Source organism: Leptidea sinapis, chromosome 9 (assembly GCF_905404315.1).
Source record: "Leptidea sinapis chromosome 9, ilLepSina1.1, whole genome shotgun sequence".
Lineage (NCBI taxonomy): Eukaryota > Metazoa > Arthropoda > Insecta > Lepidoptera > Pieridae > Leptidea > Leptidea sinapis.
The window spans coordinates 8,351,342-8,379,328 of record NC_066273.1 but is presented as its reverse complement, the minus strand read 5'-3'; the positions used below and the strand labels follow the sequence as shown (position 1 = coordinate 8,379,328).

At 36.4% G+C, this 27,987-nt stretch overlaps 1 protein-coding gene across 1 annotated transcript; it reads right to left on the bottom strand.

The window, feature by feature from the left end:
• Window positions 1–35: 35 nt before the first annotated feature.
• On the bottom strand, window positions 36–25,262 carry LOC126966243 (inhibitor of growth protein 3). Its single transcript, XM_050810204.1, has 11 exons — window positions 25,088–25,262; window positions 24,823–24,894; window positions 24,546–24,743; window positions 21,855–21,996; window positions 20,715–20,817; window positions 16,035–16,124; window positions 14,444–14,579; window positions 11,126–11,237; window positions 9,335–9,430; window positions 6,777–6,918; window positions 36–5,572 (listed from the first exon to the last, which is right to left on the bottom strand). The coding sequence occupies exons 1-11, from the start codon at window positions 25,113–25,115 to the stop codon at window positions 5,453–5,455; spliced, it is 1,239 nt and encodes a 412-aa protein (XP_050666161.1). The 5' UTR covers window positions 25,116–25,262; the 3' UTR covers window positions 36–5,452.
• Between the last annotated feature and the right edge of the window lie 2,725 nt (window positions 25,263–27,987).

Sequence of the window (27,987 nt, the reverse complement as noted above, 5' to 3'; positions counted from 1 at the left end):
CAGTATAACTATAAGGAACCAAAAGAAATAATCAATTAAAAGAAAACCTCTTTATTGTTTTATATAGAAACTATTGGCATTAATGTCTACAATAATTGAGTAAAAAGTTAATGTGTACAACATGACAAAGTTTATGTGTCACACATTTCACATAACATTATCCAGAAAAATTGAGGAAAATTATTATTACTTACTTAAATATTTTATCTAGTATATTCAATGACGTTCTATACATATGGACATTTCATTCGCAGTCTGATAACGGAACAGCAAAAGTGTGCTTAAAACCAATGTAAGCACACTTTTCTCCTTAGTCGTGTGTCAACAAGCCTAAGTGTGCAATAAAAAGTGCTTAAATAATACATTAACGATTAAAAAAAAGATTGTGTGACTTATCATCGGTAAGGTTATTTTATTACATAAGATTGATATGCAAAAAGCGGAAGTAATTTAATAACACGAATATTTTTTCATAAAATATGGTACAATATTATTGACAAGTCCCCCTTGTCAGAATTTGCAAGATGAAAGAACACAATCAGAAATGTATAGACATAGCAGTCGAAGGTTATTATGATGTCATTTGTGGCATGTGCCATATTTCGGCTTTGATTTTGTATGAGGTGCATTGTCTATATGTTTAGAACGTCATCGAGTAAATTACAGGTATTCAGTATAGCTCAGAAAACTTTGCAAGTGTTAGAGTATGAAGTTTTGCTGAATTATTTAGGCTTGAATCCAGTTTGAATATTTATATATAATGAAAATGGTCTTTGTTAGAGGCTCAATCACGCCTAAACCACTGATCGTATGGACATGAAATTACCACCATCCAATGCGAAATTTATCCTAGATGGTTTATGGCTACTTATTTTTCGAAATCCAACGTTCCTTCATTAATTTATTTCCTTTTAAAATTCGCCCAGCGAAGCGGGCGGGAACGGCTACTTTGTTTTATAAATAGTTAAAATTGTCATAGCATATTTTGCTGCTAATTGCAGATTTTACTCAAAATGAGTGAGAAATTCAGAGCCAAAAGTCGCAAAAATATGGAAAGATGTTTTAACCACCCTGAATACTTATCTTAAATATAAAAACAGTACCATCTAGGGACGCCTGATATAGCGATGGTTTAAAAACGGTATAACCACAACACCACGGTACAAAACTATTTTTTTTCCGAAACTACCCGATGCTCTCGTTTTTCGTTAATACAGTTTCTGTCTGTGTAGAAGGGTAACGGGCGTAGTGTGATGTTATCGGGGCCATACCATAATATATTATATCTTAGGTCGTTTTGTAGTCTGTTACGACACTGTTAAGGCCGGAACGCATTATCGCGACGCTGCGTCAAAGTATTTTTCCAATCGTTTTGTATGGAGCGTGCTGTACTGCGCGTCGCGGCGTAGTTGCCTCCGAGAGAATACTGTGACGCGCAGCGCGACACAGCAAGCGGCGCGTCACTTCAGTATGTTAAGTGTAAAGGATATAGAATTTTGTCTTCAACATTCTGAAAGTCTGAAATTGTGCAGAGTCATTAAGAAGGCGGAAGGAAATAAATAGTGATATTCGCCTCATTGATAGCGTGACCTTGGTATTCAGCAATCCATTTATTCTTATTTTTATTCTCTACCATAACTTCACACAATAAAGAAATAATGACCAAATCCTCGTTACTATCACTCATCTTGTAATGTTGCTCGCAGGCAAACTGGTATAGAGCTGCCGCTTACTGCAGTTGTAATGCGATAGGTACCGTCTAGCGACGTGAAGCGACGCGCAGTGCGGCGCCGCTCTAGTGGGGTCCTGCCTTTATATGACGCTTAATATTATTATGGATTTATCGGATCATCTTCCCGCACTCATTTATTGCCATAAAAATAAACTTAGGTAGGAATAAATTTTCATGCGAAAACAAGTTTTTAGGAGTAGCAATTTTTACATAAAAATTAATAACTTTCACTGCTACGTGAGGAAATAAAAATAACTCTTAGGGTGTTACATAATCATTAAATACTCCTTAAATCGATATTCGATAAATCGTGGCTTAGTCGTGTCGAATCCTACTCTTAGTTGCATCGTATTCAAGGTCGAAACGATGATTGAACGAACGAAACATTATTCGATATTATCGGTCCTAACCCTACTCTTAGTTGAAAATGTCAGACGAATATTCGAATTCGACAAATAATCAAACGTCACTTTTACGATATACTCAACGACACCTTCTAGGCTGTCGATGCTAATATCGTTTCAAGTTGTATAGATATATTTGCCATACAATATACATACTTAATAAATATTATTGAAATAATTATATGTGATTTACTATTCAACAGGATTTTTTACTGCTAAGTCATTAAGTGATTTTGTTGATCGTTTATGCGTAGAAATAATGCAAATGGCCGCCAGAGAAATAGGAAGTCGGCGAGAAGGGTTGAGTTACTTTTTTTATATTTTATTATCCGCGAATTTTGTATTATTAATTCAATTTTAAATGGTCATATTATATTCTTTACATATTTTTTTAACATTTAGGTACATTTTGTGTTAATGATACCAAATTGGTGGTGCAGTTTGGTATGGTCCTTAGCGCGTAAACTATGTTTTGACTTTTGACACTTAACAGCGACGTAGCACAGATAATGTTTAGGTTTGAACATATTTCATTCACACTAACATCGTAAAAAAATCAAAATATTAGTCTATGGTAACGATAAACGATGAGGAATTCGGACATTTGTTAGAGTAGGGTAGTTGCGATATATTCGGAGTATTATCGTATCGTACCGAATGTATCGTTGTCGATTTTGCGAGTAGACCTCCTGGGTATTAAAATTGTTTTCGAAACCGTTTACCGACTTTCGAGGCCGTCTCAAACGCGCAGTCGATACGTGACTTACGTAGGTAGGTACCTTATAGTAGGAAACTTACACATTACTTCGATACCTCAGTTCCAAAGTCTGAAATTCAGTAAGTTTGAGATAAGTGTGAGAAATTGTTCCATAAACGATAACCCACTTGACTTCCAACATTTCTTCATAAGTCTAGAATATTTTCGTTTCATACAGTTACAACTCGAGTTTTTGACGAGAAACTTCTTTAGAATCGTTGTGACTTGAAAACTCGATGAAACAACAAAGCGAGATGATAGAGACACAAAAAGGTAAATGTATAGGATTCAGCGGGCGAGAGAATGAGATAGAAAGCATTATACTGTGTTTTGGTACCAGGCGATCATAGTTGAAGGATATACCTTAATATATTCTGACGTCATGCGCTCGACGTATTACTACATAGACACCAGGAGAACATAAACAAGGTAGCGGTGATAGTAATCATGTGTCATCATGACAATTATCCTCTTCCCGAAATTTTACATGCGTCTAATTATCTTGCAGCCAAAATTTTTGAAGGTTCCACTTCTACCACGTGTTTATTTTTCTTTTGGAAGCATTTTCTAAATTGTTTCTCTTTAGAACTGAGGTATCGACTTGAATATAATATACTTACCTCTTATTTTATACAAATAAAGATCACTTACATCAGATTCTTGCAAAACCAAAACAAACTGAAGTGTTCCTGTGTTTACACGATATTTTTGTTATTTGTCTACGCCATGTAAAGCCTCATTTGCACAATATTTTCAAAGAGGATGTAAATACTCATAAGAGGCGGGAAGGCCTAAGTAAAAATTGAAATTTAGTTAAATATGAAACGTGCAGTCATTTGACATAAGTTTGAAATAGTAGTAATTACAGTATGGCGATTTTTTTTACATGAAAATAAGGGACGAGACGAGCAGAGCGTTCGGAATTCTTGAAAACCCAAAAATTCTGAGCTGCACTACAATAATTGCGCTCGTCACCTTGAGAGATAAGATGATAAGTCTCATTTGCCCAGTAATTTCACCTACTACACATTACTGCTTCACGGTAGAAATAGGCGCCGTTGTGGTACCCATAAACTAGCCGCCATCCTGTGCAATGTAGCCTTCCACAAATTTGGCGACGAAGAATAATCCGATTAAATTTGTAAGCGAACAGTTGCTTCAACGTAGCGGATCTCGGCTATCTCTGTTTCTACAAGATTATGACCGCCACCCAACGATATATAAAAATATAGATAGGTTACGTAGACAACATTCGGTGTTTATAAATGATACACTAACGCACACATGAATAATTTTACATTGCAATAGCACACTACATTACGATTACACATCAAATAAAGGATAGTAAATGAATAAATGAAATCAAATAAAATGTTATAATTCATGATTTATTAACTGTGGTATGTAAATCTATGATTTCTTTTTACTCTTGTAATTACTGCATATTCCTATAATACAAGACGGCATTTTAATGGTGTACCTATATCAAATTGTAAGCAATTCTGTCAACAACAAACGCGTGCGTACCGTTTTCGTATCGAGAGAGCGACTACGACCAAAGGAACCAATTGACTCAATTTAGGCGATTGATTTTCGGCGCGCTAGTGACATATCTACCTCTTTTAATACTATAATATCATTGCCACCACCTGTCAATCTATCAATGACTGCATGTTTCATACAATCGAGTGAATCGCTTCTGTCTTAGAGTTTCGCTAGGCTGAATATTTCTTTCAATATCCATTAGAAAAGCATTCAAAGGATACAATTTGACAATTGAATGTATATTCTAATGACAGCGCTTTTAAAATACGCAACTTTTATAGAGAGCTGTCTTCAGCTTCTTTCACACACAAATATCACGTCAACCACAAGCTATATAAGCGTAATAGACAAACACTCTCCTCATTACGGCGAGACTAAATTTAAAATGTTCATGTGTGCTAGTTTTACAGATGTGTTAGTGAGTTAGTAGTGTGTAGTATTATACTTTCATCTACACACATGCTTTAAAGCCTCTATTAAAGATTCTAAAATAGTAAGCTTATTGCCAATATTAAAACACCCAATGTTCTAATAACCATTACAGGGGATTCATATTATGGTATTATAAAAAGTCTTGTATGCGACTGTTGATAATTAGATATTAAAACACTCGTGTGATAAACCCACATTCGTGTTTTAATACCCCGTATTACACAACAGTAGCATAAATAACTATTGGTTAATCTCTATGTTATTAATTATTAATATCCGTTAAAACACAGAACAATAACGATAGAAAACACTAAAATTAAAACGAGGTCCAATTTGACAGGAGACTAATGGACACTAAATCGTTTCAAAACGGTTTCATGGTCTTCATCTATTCCGTCTCTTTTCCGCACCTAGATTTTTATATAAGGATAGTTACCTCACATTCATACAGGGTTTGTCTTTTACGGTAGTATTATTATGACGTCAACGCTTTTGAGCAGGCTTGACTACATTGAGCTCTTGCACAAATCAAGACTAAATTTGATGCAAATGAGAGCTATCAGCGCAGGTGTGGTGGAACAGCTAATTCTTGCGATGGGCGCGGTTCCGTCGCATGTTGGTGATGCACTGGGGGCAGTACCATTTGCCCTTGGGCGGTGCGGTGATACCCACGCAAGGATAGTGGAACCACTCGTACGGACACTGAAACAACCATTAGCGGTTTTATTAATAAGCTCCCGACATACCATGACACTTGCAGCAGGCATATTTAAGTCATTATATGCATTGACAGATTTTGTGGTAGGTGATTATCCTTAGCTCTGATATAACTTTATTATAGTAAAAATATTTTTAACACTCAAGAAGATTTTTTTTAAATATAGTTACCGACGCGGCACTTAAACGCCTGCTGTTTTGCGTGCTTGCATGCGCATGTACTATGACGTCATAGTTTATAGCAACAAAGTGGAGTGATTTTTAATTAATGTAGTTCGTTTACCACTTATATCATGTGACGAATTGTGTTGTTTTTCAAATATTTAAATTCAGTTTTTGTTTGTATTGCACCTTTTGAAAATTATTATTTTTTCAATAAAAATATCAAAAATATTGATGTGATCGTAATGCTAAAATAATAAAGAATGCTAAACTATAATATTTGACTTTGATCTAAATCATAACTAGTCACGCGAACAAGTTATAGTTTATTAATCGACTGGTCTACAAATATCCCGGTATACATTCAAAAGATATAAATACGTGATGCATATTAGTAAATTAATAGATAGTATAGTCTATATATATATATATCTAGGTGCGGTATAGTATATATATATATAGTAAACCATAACATGGCATTGACTATTTGATGTTTGTTGCATCACTTTACATATTATATTGTAATTGTACAAATGATTTGTAAAACGATGAAAATGTAAATCTTCAATTAAGACTGGCAATGAGTTTCTTAGTACTTCTTCTCATTAGCTCAGTGTGAGTCCTGTTTTTATCAAGCTTGTTTGTTAATCGTATTTTGTTGCGCTGTAGTTATTTTACCACTTAATCATGCATGCCACGTCCACATCCAGTAGACTCAATTGACAAACAGTATTTTTGTATATTTACTATTTTGCAATCCATACAATGTTAGTCAGTTTTGTGGATTAAATAAAAAAAAAGCTCAACCCTTTAAGTAGCAGTAGATTCAATAAGAAAAAATATTGTCATTCATATCAGCAACTGTCATTTCCGTGACCACATGAATAAAGTGGTTTTGATTTGATTTGACATGCTGACGGTACAAGCTTAGCGGCCATTTTGAATTCCAATGTGTACGAACTAGGTGTAGGTAGGTAGGTGTGTAGGTGTAGGAACTAGGAAGGTGGTGTAAGGTGGGTTCACTCACGTCGTGGTTGTCGCAGGCCACCATGTCTCCGTACGACACCTGGTTACAGATGCAGTAGCGCGGCTCGTTGGGGTCGTACGTCCACTCCTCCTCGAGCACCTCCTCCACACGGCCCGGCTTGCTGCCTCCTGCCTGAGTCCCGCTAAACAAGATGAACAGCCCCCTTATTATAACACGACAATGGGCTTTATGACTCAGATATATATTAATAACTAGCTGACCCAGCATACCTACGTTGTATTGCCATAAATAAATTTATCTTCCTACAATTATTGTATTCGATTGCCATCTTGCAACCCTACAGCGGATTTGTGGATGGAACAGAATAATATAAAAATCACGATACAAAAATAGTTGTAGATCGTAGAATGGCGAAAATTTGAAGTTGTGTCTATTTCTTGAAAAACAAAAAAATCACTTCCAACAAAATAAAAATAAAATTTATGGGTGGATCGGACCACCCTAACATTTAGGGGGATGAAAAATAGATGTTGTCCGATTCTCCACCCTAAGCGATATCCACGCTAAGATTCACGAAAATCGGTCGAGCCGTTTCGGAGGAGTTCAATTACGTACACCGTGACACGAGAATTTTATATATTAGATAACGGTATCTGTTTCTTTTAAAGATAACGATAATAATAGCCTTTTATTCAGACAAAAACTAAATCCTAATACATAACTCTTATGTAAATACTTAATTGTCTGTGTGCCTCTGGGCCTCCCCTGTTCTTCTCCACTCTTCTTTATTTGCAGATAGTCTAATCCAGGTTCTTCCAGCCATTTTCACTATTTTATCTGCTCATCTACTAACAGGCCTCTATTTCTCCTGCAACCTCTTGGGTAACATGTAGTGATAATTTTGCTCCATATATCGGGTCCTCTTATCTAGCACATTTCCATTTTAGACTCTTTATAGCATAAGCAAAATCGACTACTTGTTTTGTCTCTCAAATTTTTACTACTTATCTAGTCTATTCTTTTTTTGTTGATCATTCTTCTTTCCATGGCTCGCTGGTTTCCTTTCAACATATTGCATTGTGCTGCTGTGTGGCAGTAATAGGTAAGAATTGGCAATATACATGTGTTAAACCTTTTTTTTAATAAGTATGTTTGTCTTTTCGTTTTTTAGAATAACTTTTAGTGACCAGAACCTCCTCCACGCATTTCCAATTGTGTTTCTTTTAGTATCATTTAAAAAGTATACGATGCGATCACACCTCTTTATCCTCCCGCCTTTCCCCGCGTCCTTCGACATGCCTACAGTAATCGGCTGAGGGTCACCGCGAATGAATGTCGAATCAAGCCCGCTAATTATTGCGCACACGCCTCGTGTCGAAATGCTTATTTTCTACTTTATTAAGTTTAATTTACTAATTATTGAGACAATTGAACCACCAGTGAGTGACGCTCGTGATTAACACTCTTTCGTCATCATGGACCCAGAACACAGGCGGCCATCTTAATCTCGACGTGCGCATCAGTAAAGGTAAGGCTACCTATATACAGTCCACTTAAATTCAAATATAATAAATTAACCGCCGTTTCGCAAATACGCCTAAATAAATAGCAATTCCGTTCACGCAATATGTGTTTACAGAATTTCTCACTAAATGAAGCTACGTCACCCACGTCGTGAAAAACTATGTAGCTTGATGAAATTTACCAAGTGTTGGTGCAATATGTTATGTTTGTATACTTTATATTCTATACCACATGGGGTGTCCGCAGAAGGGCTATTTAATAAAGGCCTTGTTCAGTTATAAAGAATAATGAAGAATAAAAGTCAACAAAGTATCTCATCTCTTTCACAATACACTTTATCTCCTTCGATCGTTAGCTTTTTTTGTTGCTATGTAGACCCCGGTATAACACCAAAGAGGATGTAAATACTACGTAATAAGAGGCGGGACTGCCTAAATAAAAATTGAAATTTAGTTTAGCATGAAACATGCAGTGATTTGATACAAGTTTGAAATAGTAGTAATTACATGAATGCAATTGGCGACGAAGTATAATCCGGCTAAGTTTGAAAGCGAACAGCTGTTTAAAACCATTGACCTCTACTATAGACTGGCGGCTGTCAAAGTCCTGTTTTGCTGTTGGCGATATAGCGAGAGTCTGCGGCACGACAACATGACGATCTCAACTAAACAAACATCAATAGAAAAATTGTGTGCTTTATTACGTTGATTCTTGAATAATAAATAGCATGGAAAACGATCGAAATTAATTCAAAATGCAAAAATACTTCAGAGTATTGTACGTTCCTTCGCAGCCATTTGTATTATACGTCAAAATTAGTTATCAGGACGCTCGCGAGTGGCGCTTCAATTAGGCACATAAAAATTCCTGTCAGATATATGGGACAGCCTGTCCAGTCCTATACAGGTCAGTGTTTAAAACGTATTGCATTTCGGCAATCTCCGTTTTTTACAAGATTATAGCCGTCATCTGTCAATTTATCAACGACTGCACGTTTCATACAATCGAGTGAATCGCTTTTTTCTTAGAGAAGTTCGCTAGGCTGTATAACAAGAGCAGTGCCCGGGACTCACACGACGGTGGGCGAGGAAGAGCGACTGGCGGCAGCACTCCCGGCCTGCTGCGCGTGTACCGTGATCCCCGCCGCTGACGAACTGTAGCTACTCTTCCTGAAATATAAACAAATATTCACACATCGATGTTTTCATAGACTTCTCTTTACAATAATAGCAAAAATAAGATTAAATATATGTTTTTTTAAATATTTTGTTAAAAGTAGAGAACTTACAATAACAATGGAATTGAGGTTAAACATTAGCGCGCACACCGTCACGCAAATTCGACACCGTGACGTTAGCTGGTCAACTACTAACGGCCGTTCCCAATATAGTATCTACAGAGAGATAAATTACTACCTTCTACTGTCAGTAATTAGCTGTCAATGATCTGAAGCTGTCCCAATATAACCGATAAGTCATTCTTATCGTGATAGTGCGTTGGTTTGAGACGAATAATCTGCACTTAAACAGTAAAAAAACAAAGTGTTTACGGTTCATTACACCAAACACAGCGCAGGTACAAACCAACGTACTTATAAATGACCAGAGATTGGAACTTGTGGACACTACGGTCTTCTTGGGTATCACGTTAGATAAAAAGCTTCAGTGGGGTCCACATATTACCCATCTAGCAGATAGACTCAGCTCTGCGGCATATGCAGTTAGAAAGATTAGAGAGTACACGAATGTTGCGACCGCTAGATTAGTGTACTTTAGTTATTTTCACAGCATCATGACTTACGGTATATTACTATGGGGTCATGCTGCTGACATTGATATAGTGTTTGCACTGCAAAAGAGAGCTGTTCGTGCTATATAGCAGCTTGGTTATAGACAGTCTCTCAAAGAAAAATTTAAAGAAATAAATATTATGACTGTTTATTGTCAGTACATTTATGAAAATTTAATATATGTTCACAAAAATCGTCACCTTTTTGCTCTTAATAGTGATTTTCATTATTATAACACTAGAAATAAGGGATTGCTTGTAACTAATTCTAGTAGGCTTCATAAGATACATAATAGCTTTAAGGGTAAATGTATACACTTCTACAATAAAGTCCCAAACACTGTTCAGACATTATCTATAAATAGATTTAAATGTTTTATAAAAAAATGGCTCTGTCGTAAATCCTACTACTCCACTGCTGAATATCTAAATGATCGAACAGCCTGGGACTAGATTGTGATTATTTTATAGCGACTGTACAATATTGTATATTTTTATTGAAAAGAGCGCAAAAAAAAGAATGCTGGGAGAGTTTCTTGCGCCGCTTCTTCTCTCTCAGAGCGCCATTTGTTTCCGAAGCGGTAGTAGTATCTAGTAGTATAAGAAATGACATCAAAAAGAATTCTAAAGGAATCAATTTTGAGAAAATAAATGCCTTTTATGCCTTTTATCGACTTATATTGGGACGCGTGAATTTCCGTACAAACTTCTATCGCTGGTAAACTATACCTCGTCCCATTAACAGACAGCGTGTACGGATAAGGTGAGTTACCCTCGATAAGTTTATTGGGACAGAAAAGTCAACAATAATTACGATTTTTATCTCAAGTAAGAGATAGACTGGATATTGGGAACGGCCGTTAGTCTATTTGTATCATCTAATGGCTATCAAGCTTCTTTTAACTCATATGTCTACTTAGCCACAACCAATGGACGAGAATTAAATAAATGCGTATATAAGTACTTATATATCACAACCATTTCCCCCTTCGTGAATAAAAATCTACTCGTTTCTATAACAGTTTTTGAAACACCACACAGTTGGAATACACTACGAAATTATAACAAAACCTTACTTTTGTTTATTATGTCTCCTGTTGGAAGATGACGACCCTGAGTGACCGTGGGAAGTAGTATGGTGACCGTGGACGGTGACGGTTTGACCGTGACCAGCTACCACACTGTGCCCTGTAACAAGTTTAGGAGATTTGAAGACGAGGTGCAAACTAGCGTATTTATGAGCATATGCAATGTATTTTGTATATTAATTGTAATAACGATTATGTATTTAATTTCGCTAAACATTCGGCCTATACCTACCTATAACGAATGCTAGGATAATAAAAACATGTTTTAAAATACAAACAGAATAAATATTAATCTGAAAAGATATACATAATGTATTTTCATGCTAAATGAGCACCTAATGCCAAGTGATCACCTTCACCCGAGATATTTTGTAATACCAATGGTTTTAAGGTTATTTTTATTTTAGTGTTATTTTTGGACGAATCCATGTCATCGCATTGCAGCTCAAATTTAGATATGCACTGTAAAGGATCCTCACACATCCAGATGGTGAGGGTGACAGTGACACATGAAGGACGTCTACATAAAAGACAGACATTACGGCAATGGCAGCACTTGATCGACTATCTTAACTCTATTAGAAGATAACATTGGGATTGTCTAACAGTGAAGCTAAATCGGTACCTACTACCTAGCCTTAATTCATCGCATTTACTATAATTATTATTTTTATGAAAAAGAAGGACAAATGAGCGTATGGGTCCTGGTGTTAAGTAATCACCGCCGCAAACATTCTCTTGCAACACCAGAGGAATAAAAAAAATAGGAGCGTTACCGGCCTTTAAGGAAGGTGTACGCACTTGTTTTGAAGGTACCCGTGTCGTTTCGTTCCGAAAACATCGCACAAAGTTGCTCATTCCACAGCTTTGTGGAAGACCGCCATAGTTCTAGATGGTGGGGATGATATCCTAATAGCGGTAGGAATCAGGTGAAATAGCTCTTCGGAACACTACCTGTGATAAATGCGGTAGAAGACACACAATGAAGCGACATCTCTACGCAACGCGATGTGATCCAGCCGTTCGCAGAGCATTGGGTCCCCGAAAATTCGAGCATCTCTGCGAGACTATTATATCTATCTAAGACTATTCCCTATCAAGACCATAAACGAGTCCTGCTGGAGTATGAGGCTATTGGTACCGTGAGAGCAAGGTCATTAAAGACTAACAACTTTAGGAAGAGGACACACCTTATTTAAATATGTATAATAATATAAAAATAAATGCGATACATGAATGGAGTACAGCAAATGACATGGAATTTAACATATCCAAATGTTACATAATGAGTTTTGGACGTCTGAGATACCCGATTTTATTTGACTACACAATTGGGAACACTACAGTTACCAGAACTTTAATAATGAGAGATCTGGGTGTCACATTTGACCAACAGCTCACCTTTAAAGATCATATAACAAGCGTTGCAAAGGAATCTTTCCAGCGGTTGGGATTTGTCTTGAGAAACGCACGCAATTTTAAAACAGAATGCGTCTTTCGCCTTCTATATAGTGCGCTAGTTCGCAGTAAATTAGAAGCAAGCTCATGTGTTTGGAACCCCCATTATTCCACCTATGACAGGCTACTTGAAAAGGTCCAAAAAACTTTTCTCAGGTTTGTGTACAAACACAACTTTGGATACTACCCATTCATGTATCCTACAGCTTTTCTCCTGAGCTGCCTTAGTTACAACTCGCTTAAGACCAGGAGAGCGTATGATCAATTAGTCATGGTATGCAAAATAATCCGAGGTCTGATGGATGCTCCGCATCTACATGATGAGCTGGCCAGGCTCTATACCCCAGACAACTATTGCCGATCCCGGAAGCACAGACAGCCCTTGCTGTCCCTTTCTGTCGGACAGTTGCACGGGCCAGCTCCCCCATTCCACGCACCCTACCTGCCCTCAATGCGCTGCTGGAAGCCTTTCCTGACTTTGACTTATTTGCGGATGCATGGAAGGAAGTCTTGAATGTTTGCCTGAGGTTCAGTGAGACACTTTGACTACATGTTACAAATAGGAATGATTATTGTTATTATTATTTTTCTGCTATTATTATTAATTGTTCTATTTGACTAATCCATTATGTTATTTTTTTTAAGACGACGATTGACAACAGTTGAGACGACTTTGATTCGTGTGTTGTATCAACATCAGTGTATATTTAAAATTTTCTTATTACTTTTGACATTGTATAAATTTTATTGCTAACTGAATTTTATGTTATTTTTAATTTTATTTGTAAACAATATAATATTCTGTATTAATAAGTGTAATTGGTTAATAAGCCGTATTCTGTGTTAATAAGCTGTTCTTGTTAACAATAAATAAATAAATAATAAATAAATAAACCCCCTGAGGATTCTGTGCCTTTCAAATGTAATAGACCTTACGGACGTGATTTAAACACCAGCGTAGAAAGGGAAAACTTAATACCTAAGTAATAATAGACTCAAAGGTAGGGCCCCAATAGATCTACGGACTCAAGCACTTATGCTTTTGTATCAAGCAAAAACTCGGTTGAACTATATCTGAGAGAATTAAAACCATTATTATGGCAAGGCCATTAAATTCATTATACATGGGTATAATAACTAGCTAGTGATAACGTCCTAGTGGACTGTATAACAATCCGTGTCGTGTTTGTTACACACGCCTCAGTGGTCTGCTCAAAACAACTAATAGTCTTAAGTGCGTTTCCCGCTAGCACACAATAACCTTATAAAAAATTAATTACGAATACGTACAACATTCTGTCAACAGACAGGAGGATGATCGAAAAGAAACCATAAAAACAAATAAATGGTGGTGATGCGAGGGAGTCAAAATGGGATGCAGTGTAATGCAAGATGGCTTGGAGGCCTCGCTGTGGTTGCGGGGAATCTGTTTTGGCCTGTTCACAATCAATAAACATAAAGCGTCAAGTGGCTGAAGTATTCACCTGATTCTGGTCAGCCCTTTCCTCAGTCAAGCACTTCACTTGGCACTACGATGATGCGACAATGACGAACGAATGCGTAGCGTGGCGCGTGCTTGGTCAGCGGTGTCCAATCAATCAAGTTCAATCGGTTAGTGTCGCGTTGTAAACGGCCAGAGAGTAGCTTAGCGCCCGATGCGAAGTCCAGGGTGATACCAATGCTCGGATTGTACATCAGCTCCAGATGGCGTTATATGCTATTAAATGCGAACAATAACGGCGCAAACAAATGGCTTTCCTTCAGAGGAGTGCAAACAATTTTGAAAGTTGGGTCACTAAACACCAAGTTTTAAGACGTCTGAGAATATATGATGGGTTATCAACGTACCGTGGTCGTGGTGCGAGTGGTGCGGGTGATGCGAGTGGTGCGACTGGTGGGCCTGGTGCAAGGCGTGGTGCGGCAGTTCGCCCGTCACCGCCTCGTACGACGCCTTCAGAGACGCCGTGCGACGACCATGCTGCATCTAGATATTGTTATAAAAACCTTAATATATATAAATTACTTGTCACGTTGTTTGTCCGCGATGGACTCCTAAACTAATGAACGCATTCTAATGGGGATTACTACATGGAGTGCAGTTTGGTCCAAATTAGATAGGATAGTTTTTATTTCGATTTGGGACCGACAATTATTTTTATTTTCAATATTTGTTTTCAATGGACATATTTTCTATGAGATAATTTGGTGACGCAGACAGTTCTATTATGAAACAATTTCATTATAACAACAGGGAGCATTTTTTACGAAATAATTCTTGATGTTTTGAAATATTATTGGCAAATTCCTATAAAACAGTATTTTTTTTATTATCTACAGTACAACGTCTGTCGGGTCAGCTAGTATACTGTTAATCATAAACTAGTGTGCTATACCGGTCAGTATGCTCGAGGTGCCATTGTTATAATTAATATTAGCGATTAGGAAACCGAGAGTGTTATGATCAACACACACACGCGTTTCACACAACTCATAATGCACAATATTATACTAAAAATAATCAAAGAGCAGTGAAATGTAGTCAAATAATTAACGTATAAAATTATGTATATCATAACCAGCTGACCCGACAGAAGTTGTTCTGAACATAATAAATAAATAACTGTTTTTTTTTATGAATTTGTCATTTTATAATTAATCCTAGTGATGGTTGAGATACGTCATACGAAGCCAAAGTAACAATAATACTAAATGAATCAATCTACGTCTTAATTTTTTTTTAATGAAAATAAGGGACAAGACGAGCAGGACGTTCAGCTGATGGTAATTGATACGCCCAACCCATTAAAATGCAATGTCGCTCAGGATTCTTGAAAAACCCAAAAATTCTGAGTGGCACTACAATTGCACTCGTCACCTTGAGACATAAGATGTTAATTCTCATTTGCCCAGTAATTTCACTAGCTACGGCACCCGTCATACCGAAACACAGTAATGTATACACATTACTGCTTCACGGCAGAAATAGGCGCCGTTGTGGTACCCATAATCTAGCCGGAATCCTGTGCAAAGGAGCCTCCCACTGGTAATAAGTGGGAAAGATGGGGGACAATCACGTTCATATATAGATACTTCTATTCGCGTGCCTCTCAGACTAGCGAAAGTTGGTGTCAGCTTTGTAAATTCATCTTTTTGTTCTTCGCGAGGTGAAATAGTTCTGCCGTACTTGCGATTCCTGTCCACTCTCGGATTTCGCGCAGCCAAGACTTTTTTCTGCGACCTACGCCTCTTCTACCGGCAACTTTCTCATCATGATCGTACCTACTGTGCTAAGCACGTGCTCCAAATACAAAGATACAGAAGAAGCTAATATAATGGGTACTTAGATATAAAAAAATAAGGACAGCACATATGGTTCCATTTAATAAAATGTCTTTCATAGTTTACAGCAGTGACACGCCAGTGAGAGTTATCAACGCACCTGCTGTGTGGCGGCGATAGCCTGGCTCGCGGCGGCCGCTATTGTGCTTCCAGCGTGACCCAGACCGTACGAGTCACGACCCAGGGCCGCCTGGAAGGGAATATCAAGTGTCATGATAAAAGCCCGCCACTTATAGATATTTAATTTAGGTACGACAAGATATGGGTACCAGCCTAGCGAAACTCTCTAAGAAAAAAGCGATTGTATGAAACGTGCAGTCACTGATAGATTGACAGATGACGGCTATAATCTGGTAAAAAACGGAGAAAGCCGAAATCCACTACGTTTTAAGCAAGTGTTGGCTTTCAAACTTAGCCGGATTATACTTCGTCGCCGTATTGTACAAACATATGTTAAATCACTGCGCGTTTCATACTTAACTAAATTTCAGTTTTTACTAAGGCAGTCCCGCCTGTTCCTCTCCCTCCTGCCCCCGAGCCAGTATAGAAGACATCAGGAAAAGCACAAAAGATCGAGACATAGGAACAAATATTCAGAAAACTGAAATGGAAATGGGCTGGGCATACGAGTAGAGGGAAGGAGAAGTGTAACAGAAAGGTCACAGAATGGTATTCTAGGAATGGCATAAAAAACAGGGGAAGACCCCGCCAAAGATGGGAGGATGACCTGTCCAAATTAGCAAGAGTGACCTGGAGCCGGGTTGCCAAAGACAGAAAGGAGTGGAAAAGGTTGGAGGAGGCCTATGCGAATTGGCAATCAGCTGAAGACTACCTGGATTTTATATAAGTTAGATATAAGAAATTGTATTATTTTTAGTTGAATAAAAGGTCTTATTACGTAGTATTTACATCCTCTTTGATGGGTACCATCAAAGCGCGTGCTAACTACTGGCAAAAGCTCCCATGATTCCTTTGGTGTTGCAAGGAAACCAGAGTTGAGACTGGTTTATAATTTAACGTTTTTTACTTTCTAACGTTTTTTGTTTTCAGCCTATTTGCAACTATGTATTTCGTTTGGAGTGTAAACATTAAAGGAGTCCTTTACTATTCGGTTAAGAAGGCGAGAGTCAGTCCGTAGACCGTTGGCTCATCTGGTGCGGCCAATAGGTGTTACTCTGTCAAACGACTCTGTGATAAAGATGCGTGGAGCAACCGTTGCAAACAGGTTTATGCAATGAAACCTTTATTAGAACTACAGTACGTACTTCTTCTTCGTCGGATTACTCTTGACAGAGCAGTCGTGGTCACGTCGAACGACGAACGATTCTACGCCAGTTATCCCTGGCTATTGCTTCTCTGGCACATGTGTTGAGGACTCCCCTCAATGGTTAAGGCTTTGATCTGGTCTGTCCAGCGCATAGGGGAGCGTCCTCTTGTCCTACTGCCGTTGACCCTTCCCTGAACAACAAGTCTCTCTATGGCATGCTCTCCACGTCGCGTGATATGTCCGAAGTATCTGAGGATACGGGCTCTGGCTATAGATGAAAGCCTTTCTTTCACCTTGAGCTCTTCAAGTATCGAGACGTTTGTGCGGCGTTGTGTCCAAGATACTCGTAGCATTCGTCTCCAACACCACATTTCTAGTGCGTCAATCCTTTGTCTCTCTCGTTCTTTGACTGTCCATGTTTCGGCACCATATAGTAGTATGGGAAACACTAGAGATCTTACTAACTGAACTTTAGTAGCTTTGGTGATATTCCTGTCCCGCCATATCCTCGTCAACTTCTGCATTGCAGATCTGGTAATAGCCATTCGCCTTCTAATTTCGTCTTCCGAGCCACCAGTATTAGCGACCAGTGATCCTAAGTATATGTATGACTGTACAACCTCGCAATTAGCAATCTCGACTATATCTGGTGCATTGTTTTGACTTCGATCGACAATCATCATTTTTGTTTTCTGCCGGTTTATTTTAAGGCCATACTGGAGGCTGGTATGCTCGATACGATGTAATAATTCAGCAATGTTTTCCTTACTTGTCGCTATTAACGTGGTGTCGTCGGCATATCGGAGATTGGATATGTTTTTGCCGCCAATTGGTATGCCATCTGTCCAATCTTCTAGAGCTATCCTCATAATGTGCTCCGTATAAATATTGAACAGAAGAGGCGACAAAATGCAGCCCTGCCTGACTCCTGCAGAGGGATGAAGTGGGTCGGACGTGACATTATCCACCTTGACTGAAGCGGAACCATGTTCATAAAGGGCTCTGAGGATTTGCACCAAGTGCTTGGGCACTCCCATCTCTATGAGGATCTTCCATAGTTGTGGCCATTTAACAGAATCAAATGCCTTTTGGAAATCAACGAAGCATATGAAAGTCGGTCTGTTGAATTCCTTTGCTTTCTCTATTATTTGTCTCACAATTAGGATCTGTTCTCGTGTACCTTTGCCCTTTACGAAACCGGCCTGCTCTGGTGCTATTTCCTTCAGAATATAAGCCTTCAGTCTTTCGTTTACTATTAAAATTTTGCTGGCATGTGGTATGAGCGCTATAAGACGATAGTTATTGCATTTCGTTGTAGACCCCTTTTTGTGTAATGGTATGAAAACAGAGTGCGTCACCCAAATTTTGTTACATATGGTGTGAAACATATCTACTCCGAAATCTCCGCAACATCTGATTGTCTCTATTGGAATACAGTCATTTCCAACTGCCTTCCCTCCTTTTAGATGGTTGATTGCAGCTTTAACTTCTTCTCTAAGAATAAGAGGTTCCAAGTCCTGATCTTCAGGTTCAGTGGAGATATAGCTGCGCGAATCAGGGTCAAAGAAGAGCGACTGGCAGTAATTCTTCCAGACTTTCAGAGTATTTTTCAGTTCAGTCACAACCTTTCCCTCCGAGTTTTCGATGGTCCATGTTTTAGAACTGAAGTTTTTTGTAATTTCACGAATCTTCTTGTGAAGGTCTTTGGTTTCATGCTTTTCGCCATGGATTTGTATTTCGGTACATATATTTTGAAGAAACCTATTTTTATCACGACGACAAGCCGCTTGAATTCGGCAACTTAGACGGTTCTGCTGCGTAATGTCAGCCCCAGTAACTTTTAAAACACGTCTTTTTTCGACAAGCGCGAGAGTGTCGTCCGTCATCCAACGTTGGCGTTTTGTCGTCACGTCCTTCGTTCGGTCAGCAGATTTTGCGGAATCTATTATAATCGATTTGGCTTGAGACCAGACCTCATCTACTGTACACTGATCAGGTTTCTGGTTTACCCAGTTGTGTTTCTGTTCCTCTACACTTTTGGAAAAATTTTCGCAGTCCACGACACTTATACGAGCGCGTTTCTCAGTGGATCTCGCGGCCTTTAGTTTTACCTTAACTTCTGCCTCCAGCAACTGGTGATCTGTACCACAATCTGCGCCCGGCCTAGTAACGGTGTTTTTAACGGATGATTTCCATCTTGACCTGATCAGTATATAGTCGATTTGATTTCGGTAACGCCCGTCTGGTGAAATCCACGTGTAGAGTCTTCTGTGATGGTGTTTAAACATACTGTTCGTAATGGTAAGACCATTATCTGCCGCGAATTGTATAAACCTTGTGCCACGCTCATTTCGTTGACCAAGGCCATATCTTCCTATAACCTCTCGCAATTCATTATCCGTTGTCGTTGCTCCGATTTTTGCGTTGAAGTCACCTGACACCATCAGTAATTCCCTATTAGAAGTCTCATTGATCGCGATTTCTAAGGTGCGGTAGAAATTTTCGACCTCGTCATCCTCTGCCGCACAAGTAGGTGCATATACTTGTATGATGTTTAGATTCACCGGATTAGATCTTATTTTAATCGATATGATTCTGTCGCTATAGGACTTATATCCCATTACGCAGTTGTTGATGTTTTTCGGTAGTACAATTGCTACTCCATTTATACTTTTTGTGTCATGACCAGAATAGTATACGATGTTTTGTGTAGTTTCAAAATGCCCATTTCCCTTCAGATGTGTTTCACTTAGGCCACAGATATCGATGCTATACCGTGTGAGTTCCTGTTCTGCAATGTCCAGCTTACCCGGTTAAAGTATCCCACGTACATTCCAGTTCCCGATCTTAATGCCTCTTCTCATTTTAATGGCTGGTTTTCCAGTAGCATTCTTTCCATGTGAAGCCTGGTCGCCTACAAACACATGGCCGGTAGCACATTTCACACTGTCTGCCCCGGACGCAGTGCAGCGCCGGGTGCTATTCGGATCGCATGGCTTCCTGATTCGTCTCTTTGGTTGTCTATTCATATTCATACGTGACTATCATGGGAAAAATAGTGCAGTACGTACTACTACTAAAAATAACCAAAAGCCATTAAATAGTGGTAAAAGGTGGTACAAAACCGAATATAAAGGTCTCTATGAATGTTTCTTTGGTTTCCAAGTCCTAGAGGAGAGTGTGTGCGGGATGATCACTCGCCATAAGGTGACACCATGTACGCTCATTTATCCTCCTGTTCCATTAAAAAAACAATCTACTTGGGGTGAGGTTTATTTTAAACTACATCTAAACAAGGGTAATTTCTCTTGCCGTCAATCGATATCGGTATGTGGAGCCAGCCACTGATAATGATAATGGTGGGTTATCTTATATGATTGGAAACTACTTCAGCCTCCAACTAAAACCTACTTATCCACAATTCACATTTTTTACATCTCAATTAAGATTCAGACAATCATGCAAAGCATTTTAAAATAAAATTAATTAACTTTTAATAGTATACATTAATACCTGTATAGCAGAATCAGTCCTCGACATATTTCCATTAGATGCATGGCTCCGGGAATCTCTATTGTTCCAGCTTTCACGACGTTTTTCAGCTTTAATTCGATATCTAGCAAACAAATTTAATATGTTAAGAAACAAATAAAATAAATCAAATTATTTTGTGGATTTTCAAATCTCATATTCACACTAAGCATATAATTATTTATAAGCAAATCCGACAAAAAAATAGATGAATACCTGTAAGTAATTAGCAATCCCGTGTGAGCATAACTTAAATAACAGTGGGAGGCTCTATTGCACAAGATGCAGGCTAGATTATGGGTACCACAACGACGCCTATTTCTGCCGTGAAGCAGTAATGTGTAAACATTATTGTGTTTCGGTCTGAAGGGCGCCGTAGCTAGTGAAATTTCTGGGCAAATGAGACTTAACATCTTATGTCTCAAGGTGACAAGCGCAATTGTAGTGCCGCCCAGAATTTATGGGTTTTTCAAGAATTCTGAGCGGTAATGGGCAGGGCGTAACAATTACCATCAGCTGAACGTCCTGCTCGTCTCGCCCCATATTTTCATGAAAATAAGCACCATACAAAGCCAAATTCAAATTTTCATATATATTCCAAATTTTTAATCAATATAGGATTTTAAATTACATATTAAATGTCAAAAACTAACACCCATTCGACCTAGTCTAAAATTTATATATTAGACCTGAGAAGAATGGATGTAAGAAACTCATTGGGGTTCTTTTTTTTTATAAAATTTTGTTACAATAAAATTTCTCAAATTAATAGCCTGACACCCTCAGGTACTCCATTCCCAATCAGTGGTATCATTATGAATGTCATTCATGTAATAATAACCTTTACCACATTTAAATGCTTTATGTAATTCATTTGAATTAAAACATTTGTGTTATACATTTTATGTTTTTTTTAAAGACTTACTAGCTCGCCTTAACCCAGTAGTAGGCATAAAGAGTTTGTGCAAAAATGATTATGCAATTGTGTCCTGTATAAAGTACATTCAATAAAGTATATTCACAACAGAATACTGCAATAATTGTTGATCCATCCATCCAACTAAAACCATTTAGTGTCAATTGGCAAATTGATTCAAAATATACCCAAATAGCAAACAATACCTGTTCTCCTTATAGTGACTGTTGCCAGATGATGTGTTATGGTTCGTGTTAGTATCAAGATCTAATGACCTCTTTTCCAGCAGTTCTGTTATACCTTTGTTATCAGCCTCCAATTCACATTTAAATTTGTGCAGCTCAGTATCTGAAAATATTGATAAAATAATTTGGTGAAATTATATTAACAATCAAATATTTGTATTGGCGAATTGTGCTGTACACCTATCAATTGTTAAGAACTATGTTACCACGATTCATACAAATAAATCATTTCATTTCATTTCAAAAAATAATTAAGACTCATTATAAAAATACTTCAAACAATTTATTATAATAATAATAATTTTAATAATAACAATTCTCGTGTCACATGAAATGTATATTTGATATAATAATAATAATATTTTATACCGCAAAAACTTTTTTATTGCATTATTTTTAAATTAATTTATGCATATAGCAATACATCATTTGCCATTACATGTATCACATACAAATTATGTTAGATTAAAAAAATCTTAATGTTTCTCTAGGCCCTTTATTTTAAATAACCCGAATAGCCCTCTTCTGAAACAAAAATATCCTTAACTTGTACTTTAAACAAACATTGGTATGGTAATTTTAATAAATTAAATGAAAATATGCATTGATTATTTAAAACTGCTAGGCCTTTTTTAATTCAAAAATAATTCAATTTCAGCAGCAGAATATCTACAGTTAATATATCTAATGAAAGAAGTTCGAGGTTACATTACATACTAGGTACAAGTTAAATAAAAATGTAAAACAATGGTCTGAGTTGGATGATTAGTTGCGGATTGCAACCCACTAGTTTTTTTTTATGGAATAGGAGGACAAACGAGTGTACGGGTCACCCATTGTTAAGTGATCACCGCCCACAATCTCTTGCAACACCAGAGGAATCACAAGAGTGTTGCCGGCCTGTAAGGAAGGTGTACGCGCTTTTTTTTAAGGTACCCATGTCGTATCGCCCCGGAAACACCGCACAAGGAAGTTCATTCCACAGCTTGGTATGTGGAAGAAAGCTCCTTGAAAACCGCACTGTGGAGGACCGCTTGGCCAGTTTTTCATGTAACAGCTTTTTTACTAAACAGCCACACTTATGTGATAGCAGGTTAAATAGTTCAGCTTAGTTAACTAATATGTATATAAAAAGCAAGTCTCTAGTCATAAATAATATCAATTTAAAATTATATCATTCTTTGTAAGATGTATAATGGTATAAGGACATATTCTATCCTAGGTAGAGAAAATGCCAATGTTGTTTAAAACATGAGGTTATTTTGTCAGTGTTTGAATGAAAAAAAATCTAATGATGCTCCTAGCTCTCCAGCAATACATGAGTGGTTAGTTGGTAACATGGCTTTAATTAAAAATAATGTAATGAGTCATAAACTCATATAAAATATATATATATAGATCAGTTGATTATTCCTAAAGTTAATTATTATTAAGTTTTACTTCATGTGTAAAGATTTTTATTATATGGATTGATGCATGTTGAGGTCTTGCTATGTGCAGAGTACCTATAGTAATATGTATATCCAGTGTCATGGTGTTTGTTTCCAGTGAAACTCGTAACAAATTACCAGATTTTAATGGGGATTACTTTATGGAGTGCAGATTACTGCCGTTCCCAATATCTAAATAATATATAATCAATAATAAGTCTATCTCTTACTTAGATAAAAATCGTAACTATTGTTGACTTTTCTGTCCCAATAAACTTATCGACGATAACTCACCTCATCTGTACATATGTCTGTCAATGGGACGACATATAGCTTACCAGCAATAGAAGTTTGTATGGAAATTGCAATTCACTTGTACCCATATAAGGCAATAAGAATGAATTTTCGGGTCTATTGGGACAGCTTCAGATTTTTTTTTTATTTGACACACTCTTTTTACAACAACAAATTATCTTGCCCCAAGTTAACCATATATAGCCTGTGTTATGGGTTACAAGACAATGATATATTTAATACAATATACTTACTTAAACATACATAAATTCATATAAACATACATAAATACCTTTAAACATCCATGACTCGGAAACAAACATCCATATTCATCATATAAATGCTTGCACCTACCTACCTACCTAGGTATTCGAACCCGGGACCTCTAGCATAGTAGGTAGGATTGGCTACACTCGGCTATACAGGTTGTCAAAAGATTATTGACAGCTAATTACTGACAGTAGAAGGTAGTAAATTATCTCTATCTGTAGATAGTGTATTGGGAATGGTGTGCCGTTAGTGTCTAACTTGAAAGATTGGGATCCATAATAATTTTCATTTCCAATATTTGTTTTGTTTGGAAATATTTTCTATGAGAGAAATTTATTGATGTTTGACAGTTATGCTGTGAAACAATATCATTATTGTTATATGAAACCATTTTGTTATAGTTAATTTTGACTACTGAGAAATGAGTGTTTGAAATTTATTATTACACTACCCAATTTCTGCTTGTCAATGTTTAGTTAAATTTCATATTAGCCATCAATTAATTTTCTTTTAATTGTTTAAAAATAAATAAGACAAAACAGTGAAGTAAAGTGGTTCTTAAAAGCACACCAAGGCATTGTAATCATTGCCACAAAAATTATATACTTATATGACCATATTTAACATGTCAATGAAAATTAACTAAAAAAAAACGTACCCAATCTTCTTATATACCTATCAACTAGGTCATACATCTGGTTAGCTAACACAACTTTCTCGTCAGCTTCTTCCAATGTTTTATTGTATCCCTTTCTTATGTCTGAAAATTCAGTGTCTGCTTGGTCTGTGTTTACATCGCCACGTCGACAGCTTCCAAATAATGTTCTAACTCTTCGTTCTAAAGTGTCCATGTTATCTAATAATAACACAAATTTTAGTTTTAAATAATTATCTTAATATTTGAACTATACATATATCATAATAGTTATTCTTACTTTGCACAGACAGATCCATTTCACGCATTTCAGTAAATCTGTCTCTGAGCTCTTGAGGAAGATGTTCAATCACTAAAAAAAAGCGACAGTAAAAGCACGTAAAAGACACAAGTATTAATTAATTTTGACCAATAAAAGATTAATTATGTGTATAAAAATTAATTTAAAGTTCCCGCTGTCTTTAAACATTTTACGAATTCAATGCAGCCAACAGTAATGCGTCATATTTACGATATACACTCAAAGGACGTTCTTTATTTCTTACTTTCCAAATAATCCTCGAGATACAGCATTTTGGTAAGTTAAATAACTTTAATTATGTTTTTATTACAAAATTTACATAAAATACTGATATGTTGCTATGCTTATTGCAAAGTAAATATGTAAAAATTAAAATGCGGAGATAAATTAGTAGAACGACAAAAATCTTTCCATTTCAGAACAAAGAGAATATAAGCAATAAGCATTAAGTTTCAGAATTCGTATTTCGTATATACCAACATAAAGAAAAATTAGATCTTGGCATAGATAGATATGATATGTCGTAGTGCGTCATTATAATATTACGAATAGAATTCATAGTATAGAATTCCTACTCTGCGGTTATAAAGTACTTTGTTATAAAATCAACTCAAAATTTATTGTTTTTAAAAGGGTCCTGTTAAAAGTTCAATAATAATATATATTAAATTTATTTATTCAAATTTTCACTTATTTCTTATGCAATTTGATAATAAACTTTCATATTAAAATACTGTTTCAATATAAGATTTTGTCACATTTGTGACATAAATGGTGGTTATCTTTTAGTTATAATTTCATATTAAATGTCATTTAATAATTATAACAATATAATAAAGCCTTTTTATTTGTCCACTCAATTACAGCTAACATCAGCTAATTAGCATTTCGCAATTACTTTTTTTACTTTGCACTATAAGTAATATTCACAGTCTGTTCAACTCTTCCAGTCTTTCTTATCCTTTAATATCATAGGACCACCTTTTAAGCCCAAAGGTCCTCTTAACTTAAGGTTATTGTTATTGTTGGTTAAGGTTAAGGTTATTGTTGGTATCCACCTCTTGACAGTGATGCCTGTAACGTATCCTGATCATTGTCATTTTAGTTTTAGAACCTGTTAGTTAATAATTAGCACATCATGTTAGTTATTTTTTTCTGATTGTTTTTCTTTTTATTCTATGCAATTTTTTTATTGAAGAAGAGGACAAACGAGCACCTAATGTCAAATGATCACCGCCGCCCATATGCTCTTGCAACACCATAGGAAATAGGAAAAATGTACACGCTGGCACAGGCGTATACAGGTGTCCCAAAACTCAACGATAACCTGGTACCGGGCGAGAGGCCAAGGTATAAGAAATCTAGACTAAATGGGCCATCTTTTAAAAAAACTTGCTTGCTTGCTAGTGTAGTATATTTTTTTTCCAACGTAGAGTGTCAAAGTTGACTGACATAAATTTTATAAACAATAACTCGTCAAAATTTAATTTATTTTACTTAGTTAACAATGATTATTACTTTCATTTGTGGTTACCATTAATAGCACTGTTATTTGAGATAACATTATTAAAAAAATCACTGTAAAATTGTGAAAATTGCGATCACAGTACCTAAAAATGCGACAAAGGGTGTCAATTTTTTAACATTTTCGAAAAATGTCTGTCATCGCTTGACTAAGTGACATAGATTTTTTTTCTTATTTTTTTCATAACTGGTATACCTTGGCCTCTCGCCCGGTACCAGGTTATCGTTGAGTTTTGGGACACCCTGTATACACTGAAGTGCATATAAAATCTTAAGACATTTATCTACTGACGAGATAAAGCTTGAGTTTGATTATAATAAATTTGATTGAGAGTATTGGTCTGATTCTTCTTGACAGTATTCCTTTATAGATTTTTTAGTTTAATTTTCAATTGAGTCTGTTAGAGGATGATAGGCATCTTCCAATAAGGACCAAAATAGCCCAAGGATTAGCTTGTTTTTAGAAAAAAATTGTTTTGTTAAAGTTGGGGTGTTCGAGGTGTTAATGCAATGTATAAGTTTTTTGGGATTTATAGAGAAAAGTTGACCTTCCCTGTTCTACGAAGTTTTGTATAGATATTGGGTCTGCTAACGTCTTTACCTAAAAATAGAGTGTTGTTTTATCGGTTTAAAGTATTGTTTTGATTATATGAAATTGGCGCTCCTGAAACTTCTTTTTTTCTTCTTATAATTAATCCTTCCTTTATTTCTTGTACAACCTTTAACTGGAGCTGCTTTATCTTTTCTAATATTGCTTTGGAGTAATCTTCCTTAAAGCATATTCTATGAAAAAGAGAAATTGCTTCATTTGAAAATACACAAGTAAAATAATAGTATTATTATGAAAACCTAATTTACCTCGTTAAGCTGTATGCATGAGAAAAGCGATTGCAGGTCCATTCGCCATGTTCATAAATGGCCGCCACTTTTAGTGCCTTCTCAACCTTTATTGGAATTTTTTTTAAATACTCGCAAAGTTCTTTTATTTATTTAGAGTGTATGCAGATTGACGACTTTTTTATGAATTAAATATTTTGTAATTTACACAACTAAGGCGAAACATTTTAATATCTAATTTTGTTGCATCATGTTGTATAAATATAATTTGAAATGCCTCATTGGTAAGTGGTAGGAAATTTATTTAAAAAAGTGACAATGAGTTTCTTTTCACTTTCTTTTCATTAAAGTTCGAATGTTCACGTCATGTAAAAACAAAACTGAAATATGGAACATGCCCTAAATTACACCATAATAAGCTTCGTCTTCTATACAGTGCGGCATTTACTCCAGTTGTTTAAAATAGTCTTGTTAAAGAAACAGCAATGTAAAACATTTATGCAGTTCAGGTTTGATTCGGACAGTTAGAGTTAACACACGACGAAGGAGAAAATTGTGCTTACATCGTCTTTAAGTACACTTTAGCCGTTCCTCTATCAAACTGGGAAATATGTGTATAGAATGTCATTGTTCATAAGTGTAATTTTACGACTTAAGTGAAAAAAATATTGTTAAAATGTAGTCGAACAATCATATTTTTATGTTAAAATTATTTTCAGAAAATGATTCGAAGACCCCTTACAGAAATAAAATTAAAACTTGAAGATTTGCAAGAATACGAAG